Source organism: Hippoglossus stenolepis, chromosome 14, assembly GCF_022539355.2.
Source record: "Hippoglossus stenolepis isolate QCI-W04-F060 chromosome 14, HSTE1.2, whole genome shotgun sequence".
NCBI classification, from domain to species: Eukaryota; Metazoa; Chordata; class Actinopteri; order Pleuronectiformes; family Pleuronectidae; genus Hippoglossus; species Hippoglossus stenolepis.
The window spans coordinates 12,942,249-12,956,484 of record NC_061496.1 but is presented as its reverse complement, the minus strand read 5'-3'; the positions used below and the strand labels follow the sequence as shown (position 1 = coordinate 12,956,484).

The following is a 14,236-nucleotide window of genomic DNA, read 5'->3' as shown; positions in this document are numbered from 1 at the left end:
AATAAAGATATATATGTTAAAATAAAGGTAATCAAGCTATTAAAACACATTATTTCTTCTTAAACTTCTAAAAACATGATTTAAAATAATAGCAATGCAGTCTTTGATTTGTAGAAATAAACCACACAGAAAATAAAAGACAGAGTTGATCATACACTAAAACAAAGTTGGGTATAACTTCTAAAAATGTATACAGTACAACCAAACAAATATCTGGATAAGTCACTTCAGTTTCCTGACATTAAAAAAAAAAAAATTCAGAGGGTTGTGCCCTTAAAGCTCTTTGCGGAGCACGTGCACGTTTACGGTCACATCGCTCATCCTTTTTAATCAGTGAATAGAAAGCGTCACCGATCACAGTATCATTGATGCATATGGCTCCTCCACCTCTGCGCATCTGACTCATCTCCCTGTTCATGTCGGCGATGCAGGTCCAGCCACCGTCAGCCGTCACGCTCCACTTGGAGTGATCGACAGTGTTGGTGAAGGGCTGTGTGCCGGGAAGTTGTACCTTCTTCACATTGTACACATGGTGAGGGATGCTGCAGTTAGAAGGCAGGGGGCGACGCATCTTTCCCCAGCTCTTGACGTACAGATCCTTCTTCACAGAGTTTACAATAAGGCCAGAGTAAATATCTGTGAAAGTAGTGAAAACAAAGCGGAACACATAAACCATGAAAAAGAGAAGTGCACAACATTTTAGAAAAACATTTCACAAGTACATAAAAAAACACAACTTGGATATATACACTGAAAAAAGAAAGTTTTTGGACCAACTCAAAAATTACTTCAATTGGTAAAACAAACGAATAAAAGGTAGTTATATTAATACATTTGCTAAATTCGCTTTGAAAAAACTTTTTATGGTTTAAGTCTATTTTGTCAATTTAGTTTTATTCTATTTCACTTAGTCCGCAACAGTACGTGGCCACCGTGACTTGGGGAGATGATAATACTCCTTTTAGAAAAGACATCTCAGATTTGGTGATGGTCTCCCTGATGCATCCCCTGAGAATCGATACTTCTGTCTCCAGAAAAAATGTAATGTAAAAAGTAATTTTTAAAGTTGGTAGCAATTATTTTTTTCAGTGTACAGGGTCACACGTTTTCTTAGTGAGAGCAAGTGTTTCCTATTTGTCAAGTTCATCATCAACCTAATTTTAACTTTTTAGACTGCAAACACTCACCATCCCCAAATCGTCTGTATTTTGCAAAGCTGCTGAACCTCTGTCCTTTCACCGACCTCAGCTTTATTATTCTAAACCAGGGCGTCCTCTTTGGGTAGCAGGTTCTCAGTGCCACACCGCGCAGCTCAGTTGGAAAGGTTGTGGTTATTCTAGAGTCGTATGAATAAGCGTGGATGTATTGGAGCTGCAGTCCTGAGAATTTAGATACAAGATGTTATTGTTCAATAGGATTGTCTCCCCTTTTTAGCAAATTAACAAATGGCATTAACCTACCTATTTGTTTGAATGTAGCATAGGAGTAAGTGACACATATAAATGTTTGAGCATTAGCGTTTCCTCTTCGAGGCCAGAAGTCTTTACTGCGATATGTTGGAAATGTTGGTGTGCTGTGTGAGAGCCAGACTCCAGTTTGTCTGTCCAACATTACGACTCCTTCAGGTTGTAAAACAGAAGAAACAGAAACACAGCTTTGTTATATTAGGATGTTTTTGGGCTTTGAAAGCAATACAGTGAAAGATTGCAGCTTCCACCTTTACTGTGTCCAAATGATGCAGGAGCTGGCTTTTTTGGTTTCGGAGGCTGATCGTTATAGATCAGATATCCAAATCCTTCCGTCTAAAAAAAACAATGACACTGTTAGGACTTGTGACTGCAGGCTGTCATGCCAGAGAGACACGTGTTACCTCTCTGTCGTAGAAGTCGAGAAGAGGTTTCAGGGTGTGGGCCAGGGTGCCAGAGCTGCTGTTGATATTCTCTCTGCTGCGTGTCCAACCATTGCTGCTCTCATCCATGTACAGATATGACAGACCACCGTCGTTCATGTTGGGCAACTTGTATAAGATGTACCTAATGGCACAGAGAGAAATGCATTTTTGTCATGCGTCCAGCTGATACTGAGAATAGGTGAAAATATAAACTGCCACAATTCGAAGTTTCCACCAACCAGTCGACCTCGTTTCCATCGTCATTCCTGCAACTCACGTCTGATTCGCAGGCTTGAAAAAAGATCCCAGTGCTAAAGAGGAATCTTATCACTGTTTTCTGAAACAGTCAAACAAAGTCCGGAAGTTACAATGTCAGATAAATTAGCTGTCTCTGTGATATAGGGTTTTTTATATCAGTGAATCTTTGTATCGTAACTTTGGCCCTATATGCTAATTACAGTAAAAGATGCATCAGATCATCACAGTCCAACTGAGAAATTTAAATTTAATTTGTGTTTTGATGACTACTGGAGAAAACATGTGTAGAGCTGTAGACAAAACAAAAGCTTATTATATATTTTATATTTAAACCTAAATTATTGACAATAAAATCCATTATTAGATTAGATGCCTCGAAACTAAAATCTTGATTTAGGGTCCACTCTTCTACCCTGGATTTTTGGACTGCTTTTAAATACCTTCTTAAAACAATATTTGTAAAAATGTATATTGTTGGGGTGATCTATTTAATTTGATTTAATAACTTTGAAAAAAATCTTAATTGTTATCTAATTTCATTTATTGTTCTATTATTTCATCTTCTTTCTGGTTGAATTTCTGTTTATTTACTTATGTATATTCATATTTTTTAATTTCATTTTCATTCTGAAGCATTTAGTCTTATCATTGGGCTGCAAGAGTTCTGCATTTCCTGGACTGTTCAACCTATAGTGCAACTAAACCAGTTCCATTAGTTTTTTAACATTATTCAAAATAACAGTCAACATCTCTATGTAAAAATCAACACAGTGCAACAAACTATAAACTCAGTTTACTCCATTATCTAAAACATATCAATCGCATTCTGTAGTTATTTAAAAACTGCAGAACACAGTAGTTTTACAGTTCAGTATTCAAGTATGAATGTGTAAATTTCAGTTTGTCTTTTAGTGCCTCTGTAAGACAGAAGAGACACAACCTCAACCAACACCTGAGTCAAGTTTAAAACATATAAACACTTTACTTACATATCTCATCATCTCCATGTCTGCTTTGTGAAGATGCTTTTATCAAATGTCCTCGTTACATGAAACAGAAACCTTCAATGACCTTACTTGTTCATGATTCACAAGCGTCACTGCAGATGAGTCATTGATTGTTTGCCTAAACTTGTTAATATACCCTATGGGCTCAGGAGGATGCAGTGTGTATTGTGATGTTGTCAAGAGGGAGGTGCTGCACCAAAGAAACACAAAGATCTCAATCTAGCCTTTGAAAAACAATAAAACAAATATATACTTATACAAGTCTTTTGTTTTTCAAGCTGCAGCAGCACCAACCCTGTGAGGTGTTTAAATATTTATTGTTTAATCATGACAGTCTGACGATACCTAGAGCTGTGTGTGCGTGTGTGTTTTTCCTCAGCGTCCCTGCTTTAAGTTTTAAATAAGATGATCTGACATTGATGCCTGAATGAGATAAAGTTCATTCGAGTCACTCAGTTCGAATCATGAGGTGTGTAAGGTTCAGTGTGATATTAAAGTCCATTACTTCAAATCTGATGCATTTTGACTTACAGATAGTAAAGTAGTGTTAAGAGAGGAAGTATAACAATTAAAAGCTGGTGGGTAGTTTGTATTATAATGTGATTCAAGTTGCAGTTATCTTTGTTTCAGGCATCGAACTGAAAATGAATATGGTCAGCTTGGTTAGTCCGGATTCAGACATCATAGATTCTGAAATACACTTATATCTGAATTTATCCTGATACCTAACCTTTGATTTTGAACTTTTAAAGATTGAATATAATCAAAATGAGATGTATTTCCTTTCGGTAGTTCCTCGCTAACATAAAAAGTGAAAAAAAGTTTCAGATTTTCAATAAAACACATGTAAGAGTTGTGATGCAAGTTCTTCAATAAAAACAAATTGACACACAAACAAATATTATTTTTTGCTTTATCAAAGAAAGAATCACAACAAAATACAATAGTGATGTTTAACTGTGATATGTTAACTACATGAATGTACTTGGCTAAGATTCACTTAGAGTACAAGCTCTTAAAGAAGCTAATGTGTAAAACATTTCTTGTAGCTTTTTAAAAGGTTGTGGGGTATAGTGATATCTAGTGGTGGAAGAGCATAATGCATTCCAACAGATACCCCTCACCTCACCTTTCCCGGTGTGTGGAGAGGAGAATCTACGATGGCCTGAAAGTCAAGTGAAAACGTGAAAGGACCTCTTTAGAGCCAGTATTTGATTTGTCCGCTCTGGGCTTCTGTAGGAACACGGTGGTGCAACATGGCGGACACTGTGGAAAACAACCTGCTGCCTATGTAATGACAAAGAACAAATTACTAAGGCAACTAAAACACAACAACTCTTAGATTTAGGTTATTAGACACTGCTGACAGATCCACCTTAAACCCACACACTGGACCTTGAAAGGGATGCCTACACCTGCACAGATTCAAAACCTATTTAAACCTCTGAGTGTCAGACTCATAGAGTCCACATCGTTCTGTCCGTCTCTCTCAGTCAACAGCCAATGTACCAGTCCACCGCCTGTCTGAAAGCCCTGTAAATCAGGGGGTTGAGGGAGCAGATCAGCCCCCCGCCGCGCTTCAGCTGGGTCATCTCCCTGTTCATGTCCCCCAGGCAGGTCACGTCGTCGTCATAACCCTGCGACACACACCACTTGGAGTGGTCGTGGTAGGACTTGAACGGGAGCGATCCGGGGAGATGAACCCTCTTGATGTTCATGACGTGTTTGGGCAGGGAGCAGTTGGAGGGCAGATCGTGACCTTGTCTCTGCCACGACTCCACCAGCAGGTCGGCATCCAGGACCTGCGCCACCCAGCCCGTGTAGATATCTGAGTGAACAGCAGTGAAAGGGTTAGTTAGGATTATAAATGTAGATATAATTATAAATATATACCAAAGTAAACCCGGTTATAATGCTATAAAAAGTTGGTGTTTTAAACATTTTTTTTTTCTTATTTTGGAGATTTCTCAAAATATAAAGATGTATGATAAGCGTATGAAATCATTTATAGTTGGAATGTAGTGTATGAAACCAAAAGCTAAGTTTTAGGACAAAACTGGAATTTCATCACTAAAATATCAAGTTATTCTAAGAGCGATTATGTTGTAATGAGTGTGGTGATAAATATGAGCAACGGCAAAAATGTACCAAAAATATTTAGTTTTGCCTTTCACTACAAATCAAATGAAACAATCCAAGATGGAAAATGAAGTTCACACAACTGTCTACAATAATATGATAAAGTTTACATAGTAGATCACAAGCCAAATACATCAGGATCCGAGGGCACTTCTGAAGAACTTGAGTGGGGTGAGTTCATACACTTCTCTGTTCTGAGACGTTAGTGTGTACATCTGATAAGAGTGAATGTGGCATGTGAAGTGTGCACACAACACAGTGGATAGATGCTTTAGCAGAGTTTAAAACTGAAGTTTAGATTGTTTTTGTGAAGTGACAATGTGGTTCGTTTGTGTAATTCCATTGTCTTTAAAAAAAATATTTTTTTTATCATGGAGCAAATAAATGTCAACAGGGGATAAAAAGGTAAATGTGTCACAGTGCATGAGGAATACTCAACCATCTACGAAGCGTTCGGATTTGACAAAACTGAAAAACTTTTCCCCCTGGACTGAGACGAGCTGCTGCACTCTCTTATCGGAGGTCAGCGGTGGTTTGGAGCCGTCACATAACTGGGCCAACTGAGGCAGGTCGGCCGAGAACGCAGCCGGTACAGAGCAGTTATAGAAACGTGGGTAAAGGTAGACCAGCTGCTTTGCTAGAGAGGGAGGGGAATGCATCACACAGAAGAGAGGAAGGGCAGATTATGATTACTGTAGTAAAAAGCTACAGAGTGGTTACACTATAGACTGCTATAAAAATAACAATAACTCTAACAGCCAGAAAATAAGTAGTAAGACACTAGAAGATCACTCAGAAGAGCGCCAGGCCCAACAGTCACATTTAAATTCACTAGATTTAGATTTTAGATTTGATCTGCATCAATTTACAATTTAAATAAAGTTTTTTTTCATCAAGATCCATGAATTATTCTCTGAGAAATTGAAAGATTTAGCAGTTTTTGTGTAAACCTGCTGACTATCTAACAAACACGCACAAAAACAACTTCCTTGGTGGACGTGACTATGCTGTGCGGTTTAATTTCTGCTATGTTGACAGTGTCAAGATGCTTGAATGAACACTAGATACACTACATCTGACTATGTGTGGACTGTCTCTGACATATTCTAAATATAACGTAATAAAACGAAATACACGTAAATATTGTTTAAAAGAAAAAAATATGACAACATTTCTTCTTCAGGTTTATCTAACCTTGCAGCCAAAGGTCCCCCGAAAAAGGGAAAATTTAAAACAACTTGTATTTTTTCACCCACTAATCACAGGTTTTTTTTTAATGTCTTGAGCTTTATGTAATGATTAGAAAATATAAATTACAGGCAATAAAGATATGTATGTTAAAATAAAGGTAATCAAGCTATTAAAACACATTATTTCTTCTTAAACTTCTTAAAACATGATGTAAAATAAAAGCCATGCAGTCTTTGATTTGTAGAAATAAACCACACAGAAAATAAAAGACAGAGTTGATCATACACTAAAACAAACTTGGGTATAACTTCTAAAAATGTATACAGTACAACAAAACAAATTTCTGGATAAGTCACTTCAGTTTCCTGACTTAAAAAAAAAAAAGAATTCATAGGGTTGTGCCATTAAAGCTCTCTTTGCTGAGCACGTGCACGTTTACGGTTACATTGCTCTCTCTCCCTGATCAGTGAATAGAAAGCGCCACCGATCACAGCATCATTGATGCATATGGCTCCTCCACCTCTGCCATTCTGACTCATCTCCCTGTTCATGTTAGCGATGCAGGTCCAGCCACCGTCAGGCGCCACGCTCCACTTGGAGTGATCGACAGTGTCGGTGAAGGGCAGTGTGCCGGGAAGTTGTACCTTCTTCACATTGTACACATGGTGAGGGATGCTGCAGTTAGAAGGCAGGGGGCCACACATCCTTCCCCAGCTCTTGACGTACAGATCCTTCTTCACAGAGTTTACAATAAGGCCAGAGTAAATATCTGTGAAAGTAGTGAAAACAAAGCGGAACACATAAACCATGAAAAAGAGAAGTGCACAACATTTTTGAAAAACATTTCACAAGTACATAAAAAAACACAACTTGGATATATACACTGAAAAAAGAAAGTTTTTGGATCAACTCAAAAATTACTTCAATTGGTAAAACAAATGAATAAAAGGAAGTTATATTAATACATTTGCTAAATTCACTTTGAAAAAACTTTTTATGGTTTAAGTCTATTTTGTCAATTTAGTTTTATTCTATTTCACTTAGTCCGCAACAGTACGTGGCCACCGTGACTTGGGGAGATGATAATACTCCTTTTAGAAAAGACATCTCAGATTTGGTGATGGTCTCCCTGATGCATCCCCTGAGAATCGATACTTCCGTCTCCAGAAAAAATGTAGTTTAAAAAGTAATTTTTAAAGTTGGTAGCAATTATTTTTTTCAGTGTACAGGGTCACACGTTTTCTTAGTGAGAGCAAGTGTTTCCTGTTTGTCAAGTTCATCATCAACCTAATTTGAACTTTTTAGACTGCAAACACTTACCATCCCCAAATCGTGTGTATTTTGCAAAGCTGGTGAACCTCTGTCCTTTCACCGACGTCAGCGTTACTTCTCTAGTCCAGGGCGTTGTCGTTGGGTATCAGGTTTTCAGTGCCACACAGCTCAGCTCAGTTGGAAAGGTTGTGGTTATGTCAGAGTCGTATGGATAAGCGTGGATGTATTGGAGCTGCAGTCCTGAGAATTTATATACAAGATGTTATTGTTCAATGGGATTGTCTCCCCTTTTTAGCAAATTAACAAATGGCAATAACCTACCTATTTGTTTGAATGTAACAGAGGAGTAAGTGACACATAGAAATGTTTGAGCATTAGCGTTTCCACTTTGAGGCCAGAAGTCTTTACTGAGATATATTGGAAATTGTGGTGTGCTGTGTGAGAGCCAGACTCCAGTTCGTCTGTCCAACATTACGACTCCTTCAGGTCGTAAAACAGAAGAAACAGAAACACAGCTTTGTTATATTAGGATGTTTTTTGGCTTTGAAAGCAATACAGTGAAAGATTGCAGCTCCCACCTTTACTGTGTCCAAATGATGCAGCAGCTGCATTATCTTCCGGAGGCTGATCGTTATAGAGCAGATATCCAAATCCTGCCGTCTACAAAAAAAACAATGACACTGTTAGGACTTGTGACTGCAGGCTGTCATGCCAGAGAGACACGTGTTACCTTTTTGTCGTATGAGTCGAGAAGAGGTTTCAGGGTGTGGGCCAGGGTGCCAGAGTTGCTGTTGATATTCTCTCTGCTGTGTTTCCAACCACTGCTGCTCTCATCCATGTACAGATATGACAGACCACCGTTGTTCATTTTGGGCAACTTGTATAAGATGTACCTAATGGCACAGAGAGAAATGCATTTTTGTCATGCGTCCAGCTGATACTGAGAATAGGTGAAAATATAAACTGCCACAATTCGAAGTTTCCACCAACCAGTCGACCTCTTTTCCATCGTCATTCCTGCAACTCACGTCTGATTCGCAGGCTTGAAAAAAGATCCCAGTGCTAAAGAGGAATCTTATCACTGTTTTCTGAAACAGTCAAACAAAGTCCGGAAGTTACAATGTCAGATAAATTAGCTGTCTCTGTGATATAGGGTTTTTTATATCAGTGAATATTTTCATCGTAACTTTAATTACAGTAAAAGATGCATCAGATCATCACAGTCCAACTGAGAAATTTAAATTTAATTTGTGTTTTGATGACTACTGGAGAAAACATGTGTAGAGCTGTAGACAAACACAAAAGCTTATTATATATTTTATATTTAAACCTAAATTATTGACAATAAAATCCATTATTAGATTAGATGCCTCAAAAATAAAATCTTGATTTAGGGTCCACTCTTCTACCCTGGATCTTTGGACTGCTTTTAAATCCCTTCTTAAAACAATATTTGTAAAAATGTATATTGTTGGGGTGATCTATTTAATTTGATTTAATAACTTTAAAAAAAATCTTAATTGTTATCTAATTTCATTTTTTGTTCTATTATTTCATCTTCTTTCTGGTTGAATTTTTGTTTATTTTACTTATGTATATTCATATTTTTAAATTTAATTTTCATTCTGAAGCATTTTGTCTTATCATTGGGCTGCAAGAGTTCTGCATTTCCTGGACTGTTCAACCTACAGTGCAACTAAACCAGTTCCATTAGTCTTTTTTAACATTATTCAAAATAACAGTCAACATCTCTTTGTAAAAATCAACACAGTGCAACAAACTATAAACTCAGTTTACTCCATTATCTAAAACATATCAATCGCATTCTGTAGTTATTTAAAAACTGCAGAACACAGTAGTTTTACAGTTCCGTATTCAAGTATGAATGTGTGAATTTCAGTTTGTCTTTTAGTGCCTCTGTAAGACAGAAGAGACACAACATTAAACCATACACAACCTCAACCAACACCTGAGTCAAGTTTAAAACATATAAACACTTTACTTACATATCTCATCATCTCCATGTCTGCTTTGTGAAGATGCTTTTATCAAATGTCCCTGTTACATGAAACAGAAACCTTCAATGAGCTTACTTGTTCCTCATTCACAAGCGTCACTGCAGATGAGTCATTGATTTTTTGTGTAAACCTGTTAATATACCCTATGGATGGAGGAGGATGCAGTGTGTATTGTGATGTTAACAAGAGGGAGGTGCTGCACCATGGAAACGCAATAAGATCTCAATCTAGCATTTTAAAAACAATAAAACAAATATATACTTATACAAGTCTTTTGTTTTTCTAGTGGCAGCAGCACCAACCCTGTGCTGGATGTGCATGCCTCTGAAATACATGCATATCATTTAAGTTTCCAGCTTCATGTATTTTACTTGTGACTTTAGAGGAAGGTTGTTGCAAACAGGAGGCCACATTATCACAGAGACTCAGAGCTCTGCATTTCTGTGAAGCCACTTCGTTCTCCGACAAGATTAAAAATCGTCAATCATCAACTGGTTGTGTGCAACACAAAATAACAGGAAACATCTCAATAAAATGAATACAACCCATGCAGTGTAACTATTATTTCAATTTTTATTAAAATGATTATTTAACTTGTATTTTTTAAATTTCCTGATTATATGAAGCACAAAAGCAAAACACATGGTACACTCAAAAATAAAGTACAACCAAAAAAAGTCTCAATAAAAATTTGGTCTGAATGATTTGAAGTTTAAATAAAATTTGAAAACAGACATATTCAAAATATAACATAACAAAACGAAATACACATAAATATTGTTTAAAAGAAATAAAATACATTAAAAAATATGAAAACATTTCTTCTTCAGGTTTATCTAACCTTGCAGCCAAAGGTCCCCCGAAAAAGGGAAAATTTAAAACAATGTGTATTTTTTCACCGTCTAATCACAGGTTTTTTTTATGTCTTGAGCTTTATGTAATGATTAGAAAATATAAATTATAGGCAATAAAGATATATATGTTAAAATAAAGGTAAGCAAGCTATTAAAACAAATTATTTATTCTTAAACTTCTTAAAACATGATTTAAAATAAAAGCCATGCAGTCTTTGATTTGTAGAAATGAACCACACAGAAAATAAAAGACAGAGTTGATCATACACTAAAACAAACTTGGGTATAACATCTAAAAATGTATACAGTACAACAAAACAAATTTCTGGATAAGTCACTTCAGTTTCCTGACTTTAAAAAAAAAGTAAATTTCATAGGGTTGTGCCCTTAAAGCTATCTTTGCTGATCACGTGCACGTTCATGGTTAACATGGCTCTGTCTCTTTAATCAGTGAATAGAAAGCTTCACCGATCACAGTATCATTGACGCATATGGCTCCTCCACCTCTGCCATTCTGACTCATCTCCCTGTTCATGTCGGCGATGCAGGTCCAGCCACCGTCAGGCGTCACGCTCCACTTGGAGTGATCGACAGTGTCGGTCCAGGAAAGCGTGCTGGAAAGTTGTATCTTCTTCACATTGTACACATGGTGAGGGATGCTGCAGTTAGAAGGCAGGGGGCGACGCATCTTTCCCCAGCTCTTGACGTACAGATCCTTCTTCACAGAGTTTACAATAAGGCCAGAGTAAATATCTGTGAAAGTAGTGAAAACAAAGCGGAACACATAAACCATGAAAAAGAGAAGTGCACAACATTTTAGAAAAACATTTCACAAGTACATAAAAAAACACAACTTGGATATATACACTGAAAAAAGAAAGTTTTTGGAGCAACTCAAAAATTACTTCAATTGGTAAAACAAACGAATAAAAGGAAGTTATATTCATACAAATACTAAATTCACATTGAAAAAACTTTTTATGTTCAAGTCTATTTTGTCAATTTAGTTTTATTCTATTTCACTTAGTCCGCAACAGTACGTGGCCACCGTGACTTGGGGAGATGATAATACTCCATTGATAAAAGACATCTCAGATTTGGTGATGGTCTCCCTGATGCATCCCCTGAGAATCGATACTTCCGTCTCCAGAAAAAATGTAGTTTAAAAAGTAATTTTTAAAGTTGGTAGCAATTATTTTTTTCAGTGTACAGGGTCACATGTTTTCTTAGTGAGAGCAAGTGTTTCCTATTTGTCAAGTTCATCATCAACCTAATTTTAACTTTTTAGACTGCAAACACTCACCATCCCCAAATCGTCTGTATTTTGCAAAGCTCCTGAACCTCTGTCCTTTCACCGACGTCAGCGTCATTATTCTAAACCAGGGCGTCCTCTTTGGGTAGCAGGTTCTCAGTGCCACACAGCGCAGCTCAGTTGGAAAGGTTGTGGTTATTCTAGAGTCGTATGAATAAGCGTGGATGTATTTGAGCTGCAGTCCTGAGAATTTAGATACAAGATGTTATTGTTCAATGGGATTGTCTCCCCTTTTTAGCAAATTAACAAATGGCATTAACCTACCTATTTGTTTGAATGTAGCATAGGAGTAAGTGACACATATAAATGTTTGAGCATTAGCGTTTCCACTTTGAGGCCAGAAGTCTTTACTGCGATATGTTGGAAATTTCGGTGTGCTGTGTGAGAGCCAGACTCCAGTTCGTTCGCCCAACATTACGACTCCTTCAGGTCGTAGAACAGAAGAAACAGAAACACAGCTTTGTTATATTTGGATGTTTTTTGGCTTTGAAAGCAATACAGTGAAAGATTGCAGCTCCCACCTTTACTGTGTCCAAATGATGCAGGAGCTGGCTTTTTTGGTTTCGGAGGCTGATCGTTATAGAGCAGATATCCAAATCCTGCCGTCTAAAAAAAACAATGACACTGTTAGGACTTGTGACTGCAGGCTGTCATGCCAGAGAGACACGTGTTACCTTTTGGTCGTAGAAGTCAAGAAGAGGTTTCAGGGTGTGGCCCAGGGTGCCAGAGTTGCTGTTGATATTCTCTCTGCTGTGTTTCCAACCATTGCTGCTCTCATCCATGTACAGATATGACAGACCACCGTCGTTCATGTTGGGCAACTTGTATAAGATGTACCTAATGGCACAGAGAGAAATGCATTTTTGTCATGCGTCCAGCTGATACTGAGAATAGGTGAAAATATAAACTGCCACACCAAGTTTCCACCAACCAGTCGACCTCGTTTCATTCGTCATTCCTGCAACTCACGCCTGATTCGCAGGCTTGAAAAAGATCCCAGTGCTAAAGAGGAATCTTATCACTGTTTTCTGAAACAGTCAAACAAAGTCCGGAAGTTACAATGTCAGATAAATTAGCTGTCTCTGTGATATAGGGTTTTTTATATCAGTGAATCTTTGTATCGTAACTTTGGCCCTATATGCTAATTACAGTAAAAGATGCATCAGATCATCACAGTCCAACTGAGAAATTTAAATTTAATTTGTGTTTTGATGACTACTGGAGAAAACATGTGTAGAGCTGTAGACAAACACAAAAGCTTATTATATATTTTATATTTAAACCTAAATTATTGACAATAAAATCCATTATTAGATTAGATGCCTCAAAAATAAAATCTTGATTTAGGGTCCACTCTTCTACCCTGGATCTTTGGACTGCTTTTAAATCCCTTCTTAAAACAATATTTGTAAAAATGTATATTGTTGGGGTGATCTATTTAATTTGATTTAATAACTTTAAAAAAAATCTTAATTGTTATCTAATTTCATTTTTTGTTCTATTATTTCATCTTCTTTCTGGTTGAATTTTTGTTTATTTTACTTATGTATATTCATATTTTTAAATTTAATTTTCATTCTGAAGCATTTTGTCTTATCATTGGGCTGCAAGAGTTCTGCATTTCCTGGACTGTTCAACCTATAGTGCAACTAAACCAGTTCCATTAGTTTTTAACATTATTCAAAATAACAGTCAACATCTCTATGTAAAAATCAACACAGTGCAACAAACTATAAACTCAGTTTACTCCATTATCTAAAACATATCAAGCGCATTCTGTAGTTATTTAAAAACTGCAGAACACAGTAGTTTTACAGTTCCGTATTCAAGTATGAATGTGTGAATTTCAGTTTGTCTTTTAGTGCCTCTGTAAGACAGAAGAGACACAACATTAAACCATTCACAACCTCAACCAACACCTGAGTCAAGTTTAAAACATATAAATACTTTACTTACATATCTCATCATCTCCATGTCTGCTTTGTGAAGATGCTTTAATCAAATGTCCTCGTTACATGAAACAGAAACCTTCAATGACCTTACTTGTTCCTGATTCACAAGCGTCACTGCAGATGAGTCATTGATTTTCTGCCTAAACTTGGTAATATACCCTATGGGCTCAGGAGGATGCAGTGTGTATTGTGATGTTAACAAGAGGGAGGTGCTGCACCAAAGAAACACAAAGATCTCAACCTAGCCTTTTAAAAACAATAAAACAAATATATACTTATACAAGTCTTTTGTTTTTCAAGCTGCAGCAGCACCAACCCTGTGAGGTGTTTAAATATTTATTG

At 36.9% G+C, this 14,236-nt stretch overlaps 2 protein-coding genes across 2 annotated transcripts; both read right to left on the bottom strand.

Annotated features, from left to right (window-relative positions):
• LOC124854704 (deoxyribonuclease-2-alpha-like) lies at window positions 1-3,274 on the bottom strand. The gene is made up of 7 exons (XM_047342979.1): window positions 3,139-3,274; window positions 2,131-2,228; window positions 1,871-2,033; window positions 1,718-1,802; window positions 1,461-1,619; window positions 1,188-1,379; window positions 1-636 (listed from the first exon to the last, which is right to left on the bottom strand). The coding sequence occupies exons 1-7, from the start codon at window positions 3,154-3,156 to the stop codon at window positions 242-244; spliced, it is 1,110 nt and encodes a 369-aa protein (XP_047198935.1). The 5' UTR covers window positions 3,157-3,274; the 3' UTR covers window positions 1-241.
• A 778-nt stretch (window positions 3,275-4,052) lies between these two features.
• On the bottom strand, window positions 4,053-14,037 carry LOC124854702 (deoxyribonuclease-2-alpha-like). Its single transcript, XM_047342974.1, is given in 9 exon segments — window positions 4,053-4,984; window positions 5,735-5,965; window positions 6,914-7,255; window positions 7,807-7,998; window positions 8,080-8,238; window positions 8,337-8,418; window positions 8,489-8,651; window positions 8,749-8,846; window positions 13,899-14,037. Coding segments are annotated over 9 exon segments (1,620 nt in total). The 5' UTR covers window positions 13,917-14,037; the 3' UTR covers window positions 4,053-4,649.
• Between the last annotated feature and the right edge of the window lie 199 nt (window positions 14,038-14,236).